The sequence below is a fragment of the Podarcis erhardii genome (genome assembly GCF_964252035.2).
Source record: "Podarcis erhardii genome assembly, chromosome: 2".
Taxonomy (NCBI): domain Eukaryota; kingdom Metazoa; phylum Chordata; class Lepidosauria; order Squamata; family Lacertidae; genus Podarcis; species Podarcis erhardii.
In genome coordinates, this window is record NC_138498.1 from 116,346,369 (window position 1) to 116,367,019 (window position 20,651).

At 46.6% G+C, this 20,651-nt stretch overlaps 1 protein-coding gene and 1 long non-coding RNA gene across 3 annotated transcripts in view; both read left to right on the top strand.

Moving 5' to 3' along the window:
- Positions 1-2,093: 2,093 nt before the first annotated feature.
- The window catches only part of LOC309336527 (uncharacterized protein), a 29,795-nt gene continuing 11,237 nt past the window's right edge, over positions 2,094-20,651 (top strand). The window contains exons 1-5 of the mRNA XM_081852429.1: positions 2,094-2,227; positions 4,848-4,938; positions 5,330-5,492; positions 18,869-19,249; positions 19,706-19,843. Of these exons, the coding sequence (XP_081708555.1) occupies positions 4,859-4,938; positions 5,330-5,492; positions 18,869-19,249; positions 19,706-19,843 (762 nt within the window). The 5' untranslated portion in view covers positions 2,094-2,227; positions 4,848-4,858. The remainder of the gene's footprint in view (positions 2,228-4,847; positions 4,939-5,329; positions 5,493-18,868; positions 19,250-19,705; positions 19,844-20,651) is intronic.
- LOC309337371 lies at positions 12,894-15,267 on the top strand. 2 transcript variants are annotated; one of them, XR_014154218.1, is made up of 2 exons: positions 12,894-13,371; positions 13,483-15,267. It is a non-coding gene; the product is annotated as an uncharacterized lncRNA (long non-coding RNA). The 2 variants fall into 2 exon arrangements; XR_014154219.1 differs by having other exon boundaries at positions 14,859-15,267.

Consider the following 20,651-nt stretch of genomic DNA (forward strand, 5'->3'; position numbering starts at 1 on the left):
GGCCACATGACCTGGAAGCTGTACGCCGGCTCCCTCGGCCAATAAAGCGAGATGAGCGTCGCAACCCCAGAGTCGGCCACGACTGAACCTAGTGGTCCAGGGGTCCCTTTACCCTTTACTTTAACTCGTTTAACTCGTACCCTTTACTTTAACTCGTTCTGTCTACAACAGAAGAATCTGGGGTGGGTTGGACACGGCTCTCTCAGGTGACAAGGCCTCAACCACAGAAACCTAGGTGTATGGGAGCCGTTTTTCCACAAAAATAGCTCAGAAACTTCAATTTTGAGATTTTGCCCCAAAAGCTCGAGAATTTTTCAGTTCAGATTTTCACTTTGGAATATGGCAACTCTAGCCAGGAGGGCAGGCATTTGTGCAGCACCCCACTTCCCCCAGCCCTCCATAAGTCACCACTGCCTTAACCTATTTGCTTTTGCATTTGGAAAACCTCGGTTATTATCACCAGTGAACCCATGTTTTAAAAATCAATACAGTTTTTGTAAAATAATATAATAATACAACAACTTTATTATTGCATTAGCCGTGTGGCCTTAGCATAATATACATAGAAATAACAACATAAAATAGGGGGGGGGGGGTAAAGGTAGATATCGTCCAAGGCGAATACAAGGATAACAAAAGTGACAGGGGATTTAAAACATCGAGTGGCAGAGAATGCAAAAACAGGTTTGATTGTGCGGCACATCGACTACAGCTGTGGTGTTAAAGAAGAAGTTAGTGCCGCTTTCCTCTTCATCACACTAAGCAGGAAGTTAGCTGTCATCTCGGTAATCCAACAGTCAGAATCCTGCAGAAGAAGGGACACTATCCAGGGCTGGATTGGGAGATGAAGCTTGTTCACGAGAGGAATTAGGAACCGAGATCTTTCGTCTGTCCAGTTGGTACAGAAGAGCATTACATGTTCCATAGTCTCCAGAGCCATGTCGTTGCAGGTGCATGTTCTATTTGCGATGGGAGCTCTGGAATAGCGACCCGACAAAACTGCTGTAGGAAAACAGTTGAGACGGGCACAGGTAAAGGCCCTTCGCTTAGCCTCCGAAGGAATTGTAAAGCATTATAGAGGTATCCCTTCAGGGGGTGGAATAGCTTGGGCTAAGCCTGAACACGGCCCTCTTGCATGGGAAGCTGTGTTAGAGAAGTCAAGTTGCTGTAACTTCTTTTTGATTGAAGGTAGGGCCGCCGGGCTAATACACTCTAAGTTAAAAACAGTTTTAAGGGGCAAATTGAGAAGAGAGCGGAGTTTGAGATTAATTGTAGTTTTCCAAGGAGAATTATGAATATCTCTTAGGATCAGGTTGGAGAAACCACCTCTAATTCGAGCATCCGATGCTAATAGGTGGGAGCTGTAGGAAATGGCTCGACTCCATGCTCGTTTTTCAGTTGAGGGCTGGGCGAACTCAAGTCGTAAGGCTGCACCTGAGACACATCTCGGGACGCTGGAAAGAGATCTCAAAAGAGATTTCAAAGGCGGCCAGCCAAACATCCCTAGGAACTATCGCCCCATCAGCTTATTATCTATTCCGGGGAAAATATTTGCCGCTGTTTTACTGGAAGAACTTCTTGTAAAATAATACTGCTTTTTTATTTCTTTAATTGGAGAAAGAAGAAAAGGATAGTTTACTATTAAAGAGGAAGCCCAACTCAAAATGTTATTCCAGAATCACTTAGAAGCTTAACATTTTATAAGCTAAAATTTAAGTGGTATCCAACACCTGCCAAATTAAAGAAAAATATATCATATGCTACACTTACATACTACACTTGGATCTGAACTTGCTAATTTTACCTAAAATGGTATTTCAGGAATTTTTCATGATGAGGATTTAGAAACCAGTGACTGCACATCTGATCACAACCAGACTTAGTACAACATTCTAGAGAAGGGTGCAATAAAGCTTCTTCCCTGCTGCTCCAGAGGTAGGAATGGACCAGATCTCATCGAGCTAATCCAGTTGCCCCGACAGCTAAGAGCAGAACCTCCAGGATCAGAAGCAGCGGGCTGCAACTCGCAGCCCCCCAGGGCCCAACCCACAGCCAGCGAGCTCCGATGCCCAGAGAGGCAGGAAAGGGGGCCAGCCAGGGGGACTCGAGAGCGGCTGCCCTTTCCTGTCCCCGCCGAGGAGAGCGGAGGAGCAGCGGCCCCGTGGCCTGGCGAGTTTCCCCGGAGAGGAGCCGGATTCCGCTGCAGGGACGGAGCGAGGAGTCCGAGGTGCAGGAGGGGGAGAGCAGGTGGGCCTGGCAGGATCAGGCCCCGAGTGGAGCCAGAGGCTGCAGGGCGCCCCCCCCCAACCGGGCAGGAAGGGGAAGGGGCGCAGCGGAGGGGCAGGGCATCTGCAGGAGGGCACAGGGGCCCACATCTCTGGCTCAGGCTGGCCCGGACCCTGCCGGAGCCCCTGGGGAGCTGCTCCCTTCAGTCCTGAGCTCAAGGGGCAGAATGAGGGCTCCAAGGCAGCTGCTGCTTCCCGGTGGACGATGCATATAGTCGCTCACGGATCAGCGGCGTAGCTGGGGCTTTTGCCGCCCCTCTCCCTGTCCCTCCGCAGGGAGCCCCGTCCTCTTCCACGGTCCTCCCCACGGCGGAGAGGGAAGGGGAGGCGGGGGGGGGGGAGGAAGAGCAGTGCAACAGGGAGGTGCCCCTCTCACCCTGCAGCCCCCTTTGCAGGCCACTACTCCTGCCCCCCCTCCACTGCCAGTGGCATTGATGAACCTATCGCCCTCCTTGGTGAATTGGTCTGATCGCCTTCGAAAGCTCTCTTTGCCACCACCATCACCGCATCTTGTGGCAATGATGTCCGTCAGATTCATTTAGCAAGGAAATGGCTTCTTTTGCCTTCCTCACATCAAGGTACACTGTGCCTACACATGGAGGTTCTGTTGTTCTGTCAAGGCTAATAAAACATCTAATAGATCTATTTCCTGGAGAACGCATCTGATCTTTTCCCAAGCTATCAAAGTTAGTGACCTCTTGTGTCTGCGTGTAAATCAGTGAGAGAGGCTTAAGCCTGTTTCATTAAAGGTTTTATTTCCACCTCAGTAATACAGCTGAGTTTTGAGATGAAGGCTGAGGGTTGAAGTGGGTGACAGTTTTGAGAATGCAGAGGAAAGGAGGATTCTTAAGAAGTGTGGCATATGGAAATGAATTAATGATAATAAATATGTTGAAGACAGTATTGTAAAAGACTGAGGAAGGCAAAATTGAAATTAGCTATTCATGTTCAGATTATTACTCATTTCATTTATATACTGCTTCATATTTTTAAGGGAAAAATTCTCAAAGCAATTAAAGGGAAATCTCGTTGCAGTTTGTGTCCATAGGATGTTGAGAACATAAACTCTGTAGATCCAGGAGTTCTCTCCTCTTGATAGTCTCAGATTTGATTGTTCTTTCTGATAGAGCAGGAGGAACATTTTTGGGCTTAAAGCTGCATTGATTCTGGAGGCCACATTCCAGTGAGCTTTGTGGCCAATGTATGCACATGCATGCGCACACGGAAAAGAGATGCAGACCATAAAGTCACATGCACACACGCCAGAGGTGCTGCACAAACTCACCAGACATGCCATCTAGCATACATACAAGTCTTGCAAACACAATCAGTATGTTTAGACCTTCCAACCCCAGTGCTGGGATGGAGGAGAAATAAGAGCACAAGAAGACTCTGCTGAATTAGCAAGGAGATCTGTGGAAAAAAGACCCTTCAGATTGTTCTTTAGAAATCCTCTTTAAAGAGCAGCCAGAGGGATCATTTATTTTCCTTTTGCCCCATTTCAGCACTGTGCTGCTTTGTGGTGAAATTGGAGTTTAAAAGATCTCTCTAAGGGCCCCTTAGGCATCTTTCTCTCCAGAACAGACAGAGATCTTCATCCTATGATCAGATCAGGAGATGGAAACGGCAGGGACTAGCAGGACACACCCTGAGGCTTGGCAAGCCATATGCAGCCAATGGACTGCAAGTTAGAATGTCTTCAGTCAAGAGAGTTTGTGACCATCAAATATAAAATATTTTGGAGTGGGTTGCTTGATTTTTTGGTCAATATTCATTTTGTCAGTTTGTTTCTTAGGCTGTGCGGATACAATACATTTAAAGCACGTGGCTTCCCCCAGAGAACCACGGGACTTGTAGTTTATTGCTACAGTTCTCAACACCCCTAACAAACTGCAGCTCGCAGGATTTCTTGGGTGAAGCCATGTACTTTAAATGTTAGGTGGGTCTGTCACAGCCTTAATCATATACAAAGATCTGTTGTTTCTTTTCCAACATGCTAGAAGTTGCAGCCAGGATCAGCATTCCCTGTCCACTGAACATGCTCAGTCCTCTCACTGGGTTGTTTTTAAATTCCCCCCCCCCCCCGTCTTTGGATAACTTCACCTCGTCCCTGGGTGGAGTCATTTGGGTGACATAATGATTGTTATTCACAGCCTGAACATCAGAAATAGAAAGAGTAATAATATATTTCAAAAACTGGCCAGTGGTTAAAAAATGTGCTTTTGTTTTCATTTTTGGGTTTTATTTTACTTTGTGTTTATTTCTTTTCCAGGAGGGTGGCGTAAAAATGGAAGAGCAGAGACCCAGGAGACCCATTCAAAGGGAGAGACTGGAGTGCAAAGGAAATAAACCTCCTGCCGGCCAAGTTGGGACCATCAGGGATCTTCTGCCTCGGGCAGATTTATGTCAAATTAAGCAGGAGGCAGAGGAGGGGCAGCCGCAGCACCACTGGGATGCCCAGAAGCAGGATTTCCTGAAGACGATGCAGCCCCCTCGTTCAGGGTGGGAAACCCCACAGGCTCCCAATTTTCCCCACTCCAGGGATGGTGTCCACTCCTTCAGGGGAGCTGCAGATGCCAGTCGGAGGCCCAGTGGGAGAGCAGGGGGAGCAGACCAGACCCTGCTCCCAGACACTGAGGGGCTTCTGGGAAAGGTAAGTGCCCTCCTCTCACCTGGGTTTCCAGCACCTGGAGGTCACAGGTCCACTGCCTCTAGACATGGAGGTTCTGTTTAGCTATGGTGGTGAATATTCTTTCTTCTCTATGCAAGGGCCACCCATGTATTCAGAGCAGTCCTTTGCAGATTAACTCTTAAGTTCTATGGGGTCTACTCTCAGGCCACGAATGTGCATACCATGCCAGCCTTAGGAAGGGAGGTGGGACAGGCAGGTGAAAGGAATTGCCAAAGGTGTTTGAAAATGGCTGGGTGATCTTGGGAAGGGGGTGCCCAATTGGGGCTTCTCCAGGGGCAGCAGAATGTCTTGGGCAGGAGAATCCCTGCAGGGGCTCTCAGACAGCCTTGGCTTCTTCTTCCCTCCCTCCCAGGAAACTGCAACTTGCTCTGGCTTCTGTGCTCCTCAGGAAGCTGAACCTGCAACCCTGGCCAGGATGGAAGGAGGAAGATGGACGGTTGACCTGGTCAGGCTATCTCCCGCATCCCTCCCCACAACCTCTGAGCATTCCCTCCCAGGACCCTTGGAGAAATCTGGTGAGTTCCAGGGGAGAGGAGATGGGGACAGGGATAGATGGATGGTGGAGGGAGAAAGAGGAAAAGATGGAGAGGAGACAAATGGAAGGAAGTTCCTGACAGGAAGAAGGAAGGGGTGAGGCCTTCTCCGAAGCAGCTCTTTGTTTCTTGAATCCTTTTCCTAAAGTAGTGGGGGCAGATTTTCTTCCTCCAGGCTTTGAAATCTTAGGTGTTATTTCCACGGCAGGAATAATTGATGGTAATGTTGTTGCACACCAATCCTGAAAAATGGGTGAAGTGGGATGGAAATGTTTCCCATAATTATTTATAATTAATGTACATAAATTGTTTCTATTACTCTTTTTTGTTATAGACAGGGTCAGAATGATACATTCCACCAGTATCAAAACACAATAGATGCATACACCTCCCCAGTTTGGTGGGCTTAAGGGACAAAGGACCCGTTATCATGATACACAATTCCTGGGGCTGGAGGCTCTACATTTAGGATTGGGCATATAAAGTCCAAGAGCGTCTGGTATTATAAGCAAATTGTGTAAACTTGCCAATCTTACAGACTGGGGTTGTTTGTGTGAGTGAGTGAGTGGGATAATAATTTTAGCGCCCCTGTGTAATGGCTTGGTTCTCCCGCACAGACGTGAGACAACTCCAGTAGTAATTATCTCAAACTCATAAATCACTGTGGAGCTCAGTCTTCAGCCTGTTCATCCCAGCTTGCAGTTGACGAGTCCTCCAGCAAAGAAGCCCCCACTTTCCCTTTCTTTTCCCCTCTTCTCGCAGATTCTCTCGAGCCTACGATTTTTTGGACAGGCTATTTCGGGGTCTCTGTGTCAGAGCTGAAACTGGAGCTAACAGTCTGTGCCCCCATCCCCCGTCACCCCCTCTTCCTGCTCTTTGTTCTTTGCTCCTGCTGCAGCTTGGCTGCTCCTCCCCTGCTTCACATTCCAACTGAATCACATCTCTTGCGTTCTCAGGCTCTGTCAGCAGAGGCACGAGAGGCTTGAGATTCACGGAGCTGACACCCTGTAATTTTGTCCGTCCCGAAGCTTCCATGGAGATACTGTGGTACAACCTTGGTGCAAATTTCAAAATAAGTACACAAAGCCAACAAAGAGACTCAGAGGTTTATAGTGGCACCAGCTTTCCTGGTCAAGAGTCCACTTTGTCAGACTGCAGCCCACAAAAGCTTAGGCCATAATACACTTATCTGCCTTTAAGGGCTGCAAAAGATGAAAAAACAGAAGTGTAGTTCATCTATGGAATCCATCCTACAGGAGACAGTGATGGCCAGCAACTTGGATAGCTTGAAAGAAGGATAAGACTGACGTCTCTGCTCTGCCCTTGTGGTCCAGGCAATAATGCTTCTTAATACTAGTTTCTGGAAAGCATAGGAAGGCAGAGAAGACTCTTGTGCTCCAATCCTGCTTGCCGGTTTCCCACAGGCATCTGGTTGGCCTCTGTGAGAAGAGGATGCTGGACTAGGTGGGCCTTTGCCTGATCCAGCAGGCCCTTCTTAGCTTCCAATATATTGCAATATTTTTACAGTTAAATGTACCACTTAAGTTTTACTTATTTCACAAAGGAGACACTGTTACTTGAGCCTGAGATCATTTCTTCACTTCAGAAAGAAAAAATAGATGTGTCTAATAAGCCAGTTCCAGCATAGATCTGTATTATAAAACGATGCTGCCTTATTAAGTTTGAATAGAGTGATCATGTGTTGCTCCTGCCATTATCTCATCTGCTTTTCAAAAAATATGGAACCTAGAGAGGACAGTGGAGAATGAAGGTGTTACAATGAGAGAAGGTGCAGGTTGGGATTGACAGGTGTTCAGTTCCCTTTTTGTCTTTCTTGAAAATCTAACAGGATTCTCTTTCCTCCCAGACTCCCAAACAGGTGAGAAAGATGAAAGTCAGAATTCTATGGAGCCACATGAGAATTTATGGGGGAAAACAAAAAAATTGAGGATACAACAACAAACTCACAAAGGAGATAAACGATTTGAATGTTTTGAATGTGGAAAGAGCTTCAGTGACAGTGGAAAACTTAGAAGACACCAACGAACTCACACGGGGGAGAAACCATTTAAATGTACTGTATGTGAAAAGAGCTTCAGTCTTGGTGAAACACTTAGAAGACATGAACGAACTCACACAGGGGAGAAACCATATAAATGTATTGAATGTGGAAATAGCTACAGTGATAATGGATACCTTAGAATACATCAACGAACTCACACAGGGGAGAAACAAATTAAATGTATTGAATGTGGAAAGAGTTTCAGCAAAAGTGTAGCACTTAGAGTACACCTACGAATTCATACAGGGGAGAAACCATTTAAATGTTTTGAATGTGGAAAGAGCTTCAGTTATCGTGGATCACTTAGAATACACCAACGAACTCACACGGGGGAGAAACCATTTAAATGTATTGAATGTGGAAAGCGCTACAGTGAAAATGGATACCTTAGAATACATCAACGAACTCACACAGGGGAGAAACCATATAAATGTATTGAATGTGGAAAGAGCTACAGTGAAAATGGATACCTTAGAATACATCAACGAACTCACACAGGGGAGAAACCATTTCAATGTATTGAATGTGGAAAGAGTTTCAGCAAAAATGGAGCACTTAGAGTACACCGACGAATTCATACAGGGGAGCAACCATTTAAATGTATTGAATGTGGAAAGAGTTTCAGTGAAAGTGGATCACTTAGAAGACACCAGCGAAGTCACACAGGGGAGAAACCATTTCAATGTATGGAATGTGGAAATTGCTACAGTCAAAATGAATCACTTAGAAGACACCAACGAACTCACACGGGGGAGAAACCATTTGAATGTATGGAATGTGGAAAGAGCTTCAGTGATAGTAGATCATTTAGAATACACCAACAAACTCACACAGGGGAGAAACCATTTGAATGTATTGAATGTGGAAAGAGCTTCAGTACAAGTGGATCATTTAGAATACACCAACGAACTCACACAGGGGAGAAACCATTTAAATGTATTGAATGTGGAAAGAGCTTCAGTACAAGTGGATCACTTAGAATACACCAACGAACTCATACAGGGGAGAAACCATTAAAGTGTATTGAATGTGGAAAGAGCTTCAGTGCAATTGGGAGACTTAGAAGACATCAACAAACTCACACAGGGGAAAAATCACAGATACTTTAACAAACCGTATAGGTGTTCTTTACCTTTCCTTCTATGCTTCCTTGCAATACTGATAAAATCAAACCACGCCAATGCTTTCAGCCCCAGAAGAGGAGCTCCCCTTGGTGTCAGGGGAGGGGTCCAAGGGAGCATCTGAAGCCCTGCCATTCCTTCTGTCCCTGGCCCCTTCCCCTCCTCTCTCTGCCTTCCCAGGGCCACTCCTTACTCCATAGCAGGAGACTGGATCTGTCTGTGATGGTGAGAGCACACCTAAGGGTGGCGCAGCGGGTGGGTGGGATTCTGCTTAACCTTTCCCTGTCTGCTCCTTTTCTGGATCCAAATCCCCCCACAAAAAGGGGCAGTGTGAGGGCGCAATCAGTGTTATGGAGCTGCACTGAAAATCATTGCTTTGTGAGCGTAGGAGGCCCTTCTCAAAATAACAAGCATCAAGAGAATTTAAGCTATAGAATTTAAAACAAACAGATAATTACAAAAAAAAGAAAGCAGTCTGGTGCCACATTGCGTAGGAGTTACTTTAGCACACTGTACCTGTGGCTTCCTTTGAAAAGAGCTCAGAAACTTCAATGGCTCAAAGAGCTGCAGACACTTTGCTGACCAGGGCTGGCTATAGGCAGCATAGGACTCCCATATGAGAACAGCTCCGTCTGCCTAATTGTCTGTTTCTGGACACAATAAATGTGTCCACAAGAAGAGGTAGATCAATTTGGAGTGCCACAATTTCAAAAAGGATGGACACACGACTATTTCTTTGTGGAGCTGAAAGGCATGCCCGTGTGCCTCATTTGTGGTGAGGCCCTCTCCGTCCTGAAGAAGGCCAACCTGCAGAGGCACCACAGGACAAAGCACATCCAGTACCAGGAGTTCCAAGGGCAGCTGCACCAGGAGAAGGTGAAGGCGCTTAAAACAGACCTGTTGGATAACCTGTGGCCCCTCCAGATAATAATAATAATAATAATAATAATAATAATAATAATAATTTTTTATTTATACCCCGCCCTCCCCAGCCAAGGCCGGGCTCAGAGCGGCTTACAAGCAATAATAAAAACAAGATGAATGATTACAACTTAAAAACAAAAATAAAATACAACATTAAAATAATGGAACATTAAGATATTAAAATGTAGCCTCATCGCAGGAGGAGAAGGAAAAGAAAGGGGGAAAAAAGAGAGGGAGGGAATCAGATTGGCTCCAAGCCAAAGGCCAGGTGGAACAACTCCGTCTTACAGGCCCTGCGGAAAGAAATCAGATCCTGCAGGGCCCTGGTCTCATGAGACAGAGCGTTCTACCAGGCCGGAGCCAGAGTTGAAAAGGCCCTGTCTCTGGTTGAAGCCAATCTAACTTCCTTAGGGCCTGGGACCACTAGGGTGTTGTTATTTATGGACCTTGAGGCTCTCCGTGGGGCATACCGGGAGAGGCGGTCCCGTAGGTACGAGGGTCCTAGGCCGTGAAGGGCTTTAAAGGTCAAAAGCAGCACCTTAAATCTGACCCTGATTGCACAGATGATGTGAAATTGCAACTCACGTCTTCTTTAGTCGTTGGCCACGCTGGCTGGGGCTCATGGGAGCTGGGGTCCAAGGATCTAGGTCCACAAATGCCGGGGACTTTTCAAATCCCTCCTCAGTCGTGAAGCCGATTAGGCGTTTTAAAGCTGGTCACCATCTTTATGCAAAACCTCCCTCGCAGGGTTGCTGTGTGCGTTAAAGCAATATATCTTGTGGTGGGCTTGATGAGGGGAGTGTGGAACAGAAATGTAATTCATAGGTAAGAAGACAGGAAATAGTTCTGAATCTGACTGAAAATAAAGGATTCTTTGTCTCCAAACTGCATATAGCAAGCACCTGTGTTGTTGAACTCTAGCTGAAGTCTCAGCATCTGGTTCCTCAGCACTCTGCACTCTCTCTCTGGAAACCTCTAGCTGTCAGGTGACAGGAACCAGCCAGTTCAGAAACAGTCTGCCAAGAGCTGAGACTGGAAGTGGACAACCAAGGAAACTTAGGGGAGCATTTTCATTTCCATGCTTATGAATATTGATTTGAATCAATTCATCTGATGTGTTCAAAATAGTAGAGAAAATTTATGGTTGACACCACCTTGGGATAGTTTTGCAGGAATTCGGGGAACTAGGAATATTTTTAGTTCCATCAGGGTTGATGGGTCAGCAAATAGCTAGAGAGGATTAAGGGGTGGGGGCGGGAATCAGGCCTTGTTTCTCATGTGACAGATAACCAATTCCACAGTTCTTAAATATGACCATTTGCTGCCTCCCAAAATTATGCTTAAGCCTTACCCCCCCCCCAAAAAAAACAACAACTCAAACATGGTAGCTGGTCTTGTCAAACTGGCCAATATAAGGTTCATTTGGAATGTTTGTTGTTGTTTAGTCGTTTATTTGTGTCCGACCCTTCATGACCCCATGGACCAGAGCACGCCAGGCACTCCTGTCTTCTACTGCCTCCCGCAGCTTGGTCAAACTCATGTTTGTAGCTTTGAGGACACTGTCCAACCATCTCATCCTCTGTCGTCCCCTTCTCCGTGTGCCCTCCATCTTTCCCAACATCAGGGGGTCTTTTCCAGGGAGTCTTCTCTTCTCATGAGGTGGCCAAAGTATTGAAGCCTCAACTTCACAATCTGTCCTTCCAGTGAGCACTCAGGGCTGATCTCCTTCAGAATGGATAGGTTTGATCTTCTTGCAGTCCATGGGACTCTCAAGAGTCTCCTCCAGCACCATAATTCAAAAGCATCAATTCTTCGGCGATCAGCCTTCTTTATCGTCCGGCTCTCACTTGCATACCTCACTACTGGAAAAACCATGGCTTTAACTATACGGACCTTTGTTGGCAAGGTGATGTCTCTGCTTTTTAAGATGCTGTCTAGGTTTGTCATTGCTTTTCTCCCAAGAAGCAGGCGCTTTTTAATTTCATGACTGCTGTCACCATCTGCAGTGATCATGGAGCCCAAGAAAGTAAAATCTCTCACTGCCTCCATTTCTTCCCCTTCTATTTGCCAGGAGGTGATGGGACCAGTGACGATCATCTTCTGTTTTTTGATGTTGAACTTCAGACCATATTTTGCGGTCTCCTCTTTCAACCTCATTAAGAGGTTAATTCCTCCTCGCTTTCTGCCATCAAGGTTGTGTCATCTGCATATTTGAGGTTGTTGATATTTCTTCTGGCAATCTTAATTCTGGCTTGGGATTCATCCACTCCAGCCTTTCGCATGTTGAATTCTGCATATAAGTTAAATAAGCGGGGAGCAATATACAGCCTTGTTGTACTCTTTCCCAATTTTGAACCAATCAGTTGTTCCATATCCAGTTCTAACTGTAGCTTCTTTCCCACATATAGATTTCTTATGTTAAGGAAATTAGGGGGCGGCACATCTTTAAAGTTATTAAATGTTACAGGTATTATGCCTGAATGTATCCTTTCAACTTGACAGCTCAGGAAAGTTACCGTATTTTTTGCCTTATAAGACTCACTTTCCCCCTCCTAAAAAGTAAGGGGAAATGTGTGTGGGTCTTATGGAGTGAATGCAGGCTGCACAGCTATCACAGAAGCCAGAACAGCAAGATGTGTTGCTACTTTCACTGTGCAGCGATCCCTATTGCTGTTCTGGCTTCTGAGATTCAGAATACATTTTTTCTTGTTTTCCTCCTCCAAAAACTAGGTGCGTCTTGTGGTCTGATGCGTCTTAAAGAGCGAAAAATACGGTACCTAGCTTTAAAAATAATATAAAATCAACACCTTTGCCAGTTTCCTCCATTTGCTCCAGTTGGTGGCTGGATTCCTTCCTTTTTCCACAAGGGACCTGCGGGCTCTTCCCAATGAGCTGGTTTGACTGAACAGCCTCACACCTAGATTTTTCCATAACACTCAGGAGACAGATGAGGTGATCAGGCACTCCGGTTTCTTTAAGAACTTGCCATAGTTTGCTGTGGTCGACACAGTCAAAGGCTTTTCTGTAGTCAGTGAAGCAGAAGTAGATGTTTTTATGGAACTCCCTAGCTTTCTCCATAATCCAGCATGTTTGCAATTTGGTCTCTGGTTCCTCTGCCCCTTCGAAATCCAGCTTGAACTTCTGGGAGTTCTCAGTCCACATACTGCTTAAGCCTGCCTTGTAGAATTTTAAGCATAACCTTGCTAGCGTGTGAAATGAGCGCAATTGTGCGGTAGTTGGAACATTCTTTGGCACTGCTTTTTGTGAGGGTTTTGTGGCTTTTTGTGAGGGTTTTGTGGCTGCTAATCTTAAAGCCAGGATGAGCACTCAGAATTGGGCATCATTTCCTCTGTTATTAAAAATAAAATACTTGTTCTGCTTCTAAAGAAACCCTCTAGAATGCATTCTTATTCTTTTTTCATAAAAAAATTCAAACAGCTGTGCAAAGGTGCTCCTGTGCAATGCAATGTCAGAATAACAAAATAATGAAACATCTCACAAGAGCCTTGTTTTTTAAATATACAGCTAAAATACCTTAAAACTCTAACAAGACTTACCAAATAGAAATCTAATAGCTGGCCCCCCAGGCACTAGGAGGCAACCTGATGTTCAAGGCTTCACCCCACCCCCAAACTCTGAGCTTTTGGTTTCTCTTTAGACACTCATCTGTGGTCGCCTGGAGCATTTGAGGGGAAAGAGAGAGAACATTGGGGCATACGAAGCAGACATTGAAAAAGAAAGTGACAACCTGCTTGTAAGTGTCATTGTTACTTGGAAGGGAACAAGTGTTATAAGTTTAATGTACATATAATGCTGTCCTTGAATGCATTGTAATAAAAATACTATAAAGGGAAGTTTCTCTTAGACTTAGGCAAGAGGTTCCACTCTGACAGAAGCCTCAGAGGAGGCTGGATCTTTCCTCATAACTCATCGCTGGAGGCATAAGCTGCAGAGCTCTCACGGAAGGAAGCTTAAACTTGAGAAGCCAGTGTGTTCTTGCTGGAGATGGTTGGAGAAGCAGCAGCAGCAGTTGCAAATAAGTCATGCAATGTTGAAGAAGCTTAGGATCTCCCTCTGGGACCAGGGATAGGAAAGCTGACTGAATTACATAAAGGACTGAACATTGTTTGCAATGTGCTACTTTATCATGCTTATCTTATTGTTAGACTGTTTAAGACTGTTCTGCGGTAAAGCTTCAAAACTTATTTTTGTGATGGAGAGAATTCATTTCCACACAAGGTCCAGATCAGGAGTTCCACGGAACAACTTTAACAGCAAGTACTTGAAGGGTACTTCAACAAGTACTTGAAGGGTCGCGGGTGGTGCTGTTTGTTAAACCACAGAGCCTAGGGCTTGCTGGTCAGAAGGTCGGTGGTTTGAATCCCTGCGACGGGTTGAGCTCCCTTTGCTCGGTCCCTGCTCCTGCCAACCTAGCAGTTCAAAAGCACGTCAAAGTGCAAGTAGATAAATAGGTACCGCTCCGGCGGGAAGGTAATCGGCGTTTCTCTGCGCTGCTCTGGTTCACCAGAAGTAGCTTAGTCATGCTGGCCACATGACCCGGAAGCTGTACACCGCCTCCCTCGGCCAGTAAAGCGAGATGAGTGCCACAACCCCAGAGTTGTCTACAACTGGGTCTAATGGTCAGGGGTCCCTTTACCTTTAACTTTACTTGAAGGACCAAACCAAGAATTACAACAATCTCTTCCTCAAACTGGTTCAGCCTCCACCACCTTTACTACAGTCACTGAAGGCAACCAACTATGCCCTGGGCCCCCCGATCTTTCTCACTGCCAATGAAAACTAATAAATGAAAAGGAAGAGAACCTAGCCATGTCACACTGACACAAACACCTTGTATATGAACTTTGTAAAATAATGAAAGTGTACTACCCCTCCCCCCTGCTTGCTCTCCGCACCTCTCAATTCCCCAACCTTACACTGTATACAACATTAAAGTCTGTCTGTCTGTGAATTTTTATGATACCCAAGCAGAGTAGCTTATAGTTAGGAAGCCAACACCCTAACTTCAGTTGTGAAGGAAATAAGCACCTATCCTATCCTAAAAGACATCTGAAGGCATCCCTGTTTAGGGAAGTTTTTGATATTTAATGCTGTACTGTTTTTAACACTTGATTGGAAGCCGCCCAGAGTGGCTGGGGAAACTCAGCCAGATGGGCGGGGTATAAATAATAAATTATGATGATGATGATGATGTAATGATCTTCCTCTGTTTCACTTCAGATAATTCAGTGGGGCCTCTTCTCAGTTCATTCTCTTCTGGATCAGTGCCTTAATCCTTTGAAGATTTTGTATATCACAGAATAGTCATTGAGGTGTCCCCAGATGTTGTTGTCAAGTTCCCATCAGCTTCAGCCAGCAGGGCAGACAGTCAAGGATGATAGAAACTCCACTCTGGACCCCACCACCTTGGCTCTGCTGCCCTATATCCTTCCCATTGAAAGAAATGTGAAAATTAATTTTGTACACTATAGATTTATCCTGGTCTGGTGCATGCAATGTCTTTTGTTTTGCAGCTGTGTGATTTGTGCTCATATTGTATTGTGGTGGCCATTGGCTATAAACAATAAAATTTATAGATACAGTAGATTGAAATGCAAAAATAAGTAATAAAATATATAAAGCGATTTTATTTTTTTGGTCCTCACTCCCAAATGGTGTGTGTGTTTTTGGTTATATTGTGCTTTTGGTTGTATTGGGGGTGGGGTGGGGGGTGGAGAAGTATGAAAGCCAAAATCGCTCCCCTCCTCTGCTGAATTGATGGAGGAGACCAGAGGCAGTGAATGAAAAAGCAGGGAAAGACAAACCCTCCAAGTGCCAATGTTTAGAATTAGAGAAGCCGTCCTGGTTATACCTGGGAGCATACATTCGTTCCCCCTAATCAGCTGGCAAGGTTACAACTTATTACCTTATATGGCATATGGCTAGCTAAGCTCCCCTCCCTCCCTTCTATGTGTTTTCTTCTTCTCTTGCATTACTGAAGCAGGAAGCAGGAAACAGCTTCTGGCCTACATAGCTGAAGCAATTGCGGTTTTAACCACAGCTGCTGCTGCTAGCTGCCTAACCACAACTGCAGCAGTTAGCTTGGGTCCTGATATTATTGAGATTAACGCTTCCCTCTCCCTTCAGTGCCACTGTTTAGAATTAGAGAATGGAGTTATCCAACCCCCGGCCCTCTGAAGGCAATCCTGTATAGGAAAGTTTTTTAATGTTTAATGTTTTATTATGTTTTTTATATATGTTGGAAACTGCCCAGAGTGGCTGGGGCAACCCAATAAGATGTGCGGTGTATAAATAGTAAAATTATATTTATGGAATGGGATGTCCCTATTTTCATCAGAGAAATGTTGGAGGGTTTGGAAACGTCGGTTGCTGGAGCCAAGTGATTGCATGATCCCAACCAGCAGAGCTGGGAACTGGACTGCCTCCTCCAGCTACACATTCGGGCTGCAGGCATAGCTGTCAATCTTCCCTTTTTTTGCGGGAAATTCCCTTATTCCAGCGCCATTTCCCACTGCTATCCCAGATTGTTAGATATCCCTTAGACTGTCCCCGGGAGAGGTGAGGCTGCTGATCCCTTATTTTCAAATCTGAAAGTTGACAGCTATGGCTGCAGGGTGGCATCGTCCCAGCTTTCTGAAAATATTTACTGATGAGGAAACCAGTGACTGCACATCGGATCACAAGGAGACTTATTTGTCCAACATTCTGGATATCCGAGAAGATGCCAGGTAGATTCCAATGAAAGGATAAATTTTGAGGGACAGCGCAAGGGGGCGCATCCAGCCTCGCAGCCCCCCAGGGCCCACCCCACAGCCAGCGAGCTCCGATGCCCAGAGAGGCAGGAAAGGGGGCCAGCCAGGGGGACTCGAGAGCGGCTGCCCTTTCCTGTCCCCGCCGAGGAGAGCGGAGGAGCAGCGGCCCCGTGGCCTGGCGAGTTTCCCCGGAGAGGAGCCGGATTCCGCTGCAGGGACGGAGCGAGGAGTCCGAGGTGCAGGAGGGGGAGAGCAGGTGGGCCTGGCAGGATCCGGCCCCGAGCGGAGCCAGAGGCTGCAGGGCGCCCCCCCCCCAACCGGGCAGGAAGGGGAAGGGGCGCAGCGGAGGGGCAGGGCATCTGCAGGAGGGCACAGGGGCCCACATCTCTGGCTCAGGCTGGCCCGGACCCTGCCGGAGCCCCTGGGGAGCTGCTCCCTTCAGTCCTGAGCTCAAGGGGCAGAATGAGGGCTCCAAGGCAGCTGCTGCTTCCCGGTGGACGATGCATATAGTCGCTCACGGATCAGCGGCGTAGCTGGGGCTTTTGCCGCCCCTCTCCCTGTCCCTCCGCAGGGAGCCCCGTCCTCTTCCACGGTCCTCCCCACGGCGGAGAGGGAAGGGGAGGCGGGGGGGGGGAGGAAGAGCAGTGCAACAGGGAGGTGCCCCTCTCACCCTGCAGCCCCCTTTGCAGGCCACTACTCCTGCCCCCCCTTCCTCTGCCAGTGCCATTGATGAACCTATCGCCCTCCTTGGTGAATTGGTCTGATCGCCTTCGAAAGCTCTCTTTGCCACCACCATCGTCGCATCTTGTGGCAATGATGTCCGTCAGATTCATTTAGCAAGGAAATGGCTTCTTTTGCCTGCCCCAAATCAAGGTCCACTGTGCCTACACATGGAGGTTCTGTTGATCTGTCAAGGCAATTAAAACAGCTGATAGATCTATACTCCAGAGAATGCATCTGATCTTTTCCCAAGCTGTCAAAGCTAGTGACCTCTTGTGTCTGCGTGTAAATAAGTGAGAGAGCCTTAAGCCTGGTTTCATTAATTGTTTTATTTCCACCTTCCTCAGTAAGGCAAATGAAGGCTGAGGGTTGAAGTGAGTGCCAGATTTGAGAAGGCAGAGGAAAGGAGGATTCTATGTTCAGATTATTCATGTTCAGTTTATTACTCATTTCTATACTGCTTCATATTTTTAAGGGAAAAAATCTCAAAGCAATTAAAGGGAAATCTCATTGCAGTTTGTGTCCATAGGATATTGAGAACATTGTAGATCCAGGAGTTCTCTCCTCCTGATAGTCTCAGATTTGATTGTTCTTTCCTATAGAGCAGGAGGAACGAAACGTTTATGGGCTTAAAGCTGCATTGATTCTGGAGGCCACATTCCAGTGAGCTTTGTGGCCGATGTATGCACATGCATGCGCACACAGAAAAGAGATGCAGACCATAAAGTCACATGCACACACGCCAGAGGTGCTGCACACACTCACAGACATGCCATCTAGCATACATGCAAGTCTTGCAAACACAATCAGCATGTTTAGACCTTCCAACCCCAGTGCTGGGATGGAGGAGAAATAAGAGCACAAGAGGACCCTTCTGAATTAGCAGTGAGATCTGTGGAAAAAACACCCTTCAGATTGTTCTTTAGAAATCCTCTTTAAAGAGCAGCCAGAGGGATCATTTATTTCCAGATCAGGGCTTTTACCCCATTTCAGCACTGTGCTGCTTTGTGGTGAAATTGGAGTTTAAAAAATCTCCCCAAGGGCCCTTTAGTCATCTTTCTCTCCAGGACAGACAGAGATCTTCATCCTATGATCAGATCAGGAGATGGAAACGGCAGGGACTAGCAGGAAACACCCTGAGGCTTGGCAAGCCATATGCAGCCAATGGACTGCAAGTTAGAGTGTCTTCAGTCAAGAGAGTTTGTGACAATCAAATATAAAATATTTTGGATATTCCTTTTGTCCTTTAAAGTATGTGGCTTCCCCTAGAGAACCACAGGACCTGTAGTTTATTGCTACAGTTCTCAACACCCCTAACAAACTGCAGCTGGCAGGATTTCTTGGGTGAAGCCATGTGCTTTAAGTGTTAGGTGGGTCTGTCGCAGCCTTAATCATATACAAAGATCTGTTGCTGCCTTTCCAACATGCTAGAGGTTGCAGCCAGGATCAGCATTCCCTGTCCACGGAACATGCTCAGTCCTCTCACTGGGTTGTTTTTGGATTTCCCTCCCACTACCTTGGTCCCCCCCAAAAAAAAATATTATTTGTACTTCCATAAACCGTTTCCCCCAGTCTTTGGATAACTTCCCCTCGTCCTTGGGTGGAGTTGTTTGGGTGACATAAAGATTGTCATTCACATCCTGAACATTAGAAATAGAAAGAGTAATAATATATTTCAAAAACTGGCAAATGGTTAAAAAATGTGCTTTTGTTTTTATTCTTGGGTTTTATTTTACTTTGTGTTTATTTCTTTTCCAGCAGGGTGGCATAAAAATGGAAGAGCAGGGACCCAGGAGACCCATTCAAAGGGAGAGATTGGAGTGCAAAGGAAAGAAACCTCCTACCGGCCAAGTTGGGGCCATCAGGGATCTTCTGCCTTGGGAAGATTTATGTCAAATTAAGCAGGAGCCAGAGGAGGGGCAGCCGCAGCAGCACTGGGATGCCCAGAAGCAGGATTTCCTGAAGACGATAAAGCCCCCTCGTTCAGGGTGGGAAACCCCACAGGCTCCCAGTCCTTCCCACTCCGGGGATGGTGTCCTCTCCTTCAGGGGAGCTGCGGATGCCAGTCGGTGGCCCAGTGGGAGAGCAGGGGGGACAGACCAGACCCTGCTCCCAGACACTGAGGGGCTTCTGGGAAAGGTAAGTGCCCTCCTCTCACCTGGGTTTCCAGCACCTGGAGGTCACAGGTCCACTGCCTCTCGACATGGAGGTTCTGTTTAGCTATGGTGGTGAATATTCCTCCTCCCTGCACTTTCTCTCTAATCCACTTTTAAAAGGCTTGCTAGACCAAACTTTCTAAATGGGTAGCTCTACAAATTTACCAGCTGTGGTCCTGCACTGGCAGTAAGGCTAACAAACAGAGGAGCTGGGAACGTGCTGGTCCCATATCTCCCTGCATCTGCCTCCTGACCCAATTTTCCCAGCTTACCTCATGATTGGGCTGGCCCTTATGGGGAACTGTGATGAAACCAGGCAATCTCTTATGAGCCATAGCTAACAAACTTTCCATTTTGCCCAAACCAGGAAACTGCAGCTGCCAGCTTTGGAATAAGCTGGGATGTTAAGCTAACTTCAAACTCTGCTTCGTCAAAACAGGAAACTCTGGTTGATCAGTGGCTTCGTGGTTTGACTGTTCCCACTGATAGCAGTAAAAATAGGAAGCCCTGTTGCATTCAAAGGGGTTGTTTGGACAGAGTCTGTGATCAGCATGCCAATCAGGACAGGCTTAAAAAGGTAAAGGACACCTGACCATTAGGTCCAGTCGTGGCCGACTCTGGGGTTGCGGCGCTCATCTTGCTTTACTGGCCGAGGGAGCCATCGTACACTTTTCGGGTCATGTGGCCAGCATGACTAAGCCGCTTCTGGCGAACCAGAGCAGTGCACGGGAACGCTGCTTACCTTCCTGTCAAAGCGGTACCTATTTATCTACTTGCACTTTGATGTGTTTTCGAACTGCTAGGTTGGCAGGAGCAGGGACTGAGAAACGGGAGCTCACCCCGTCGCGGGGATTCGAACCGCCAACCTTCTTATCAGCAAGTCCTAGGCTCTGTGGTTTAACCCACAGCGCCACCCGCGTCCTAGGACAGGCTTAGGAAGCAATTATTATTATTATTATTATTATTATTATTATTATTTGCATCCTCCCTATCTGACTGGGTTACCTCTGCCCATCTGGGTAGCTTCCAACAAAATAAAAACTATCAACAATTTCCTTGTAAAAGGCTGCCTTCGGAAGTCTTCCATTTCGTAGAAATGGCCTTCGGTTTTAAATATTCGCCCTCTTTAAGTAATCACGTGGTGTAAACATGTATGTTGTCCTCTAGGTCCAAACACACACAGACACACACATAGTAGGAGCAAGCAGTGCTCCAAAGTGCTTATCTTGCCAACTTGCCGTCTAAGTTCCTGTTTCCCAAAAGGACAGGAGGGGGAGCAGAGGAGGAAATGGATGGGTTTGAAGGCTCTTTCCCTCAGCCGCTTCTCTCCCCTGATCAACAAGAGCAAAGGGTGTTTGCAGGGCAGGAGGACAGAGGAGGCGGCA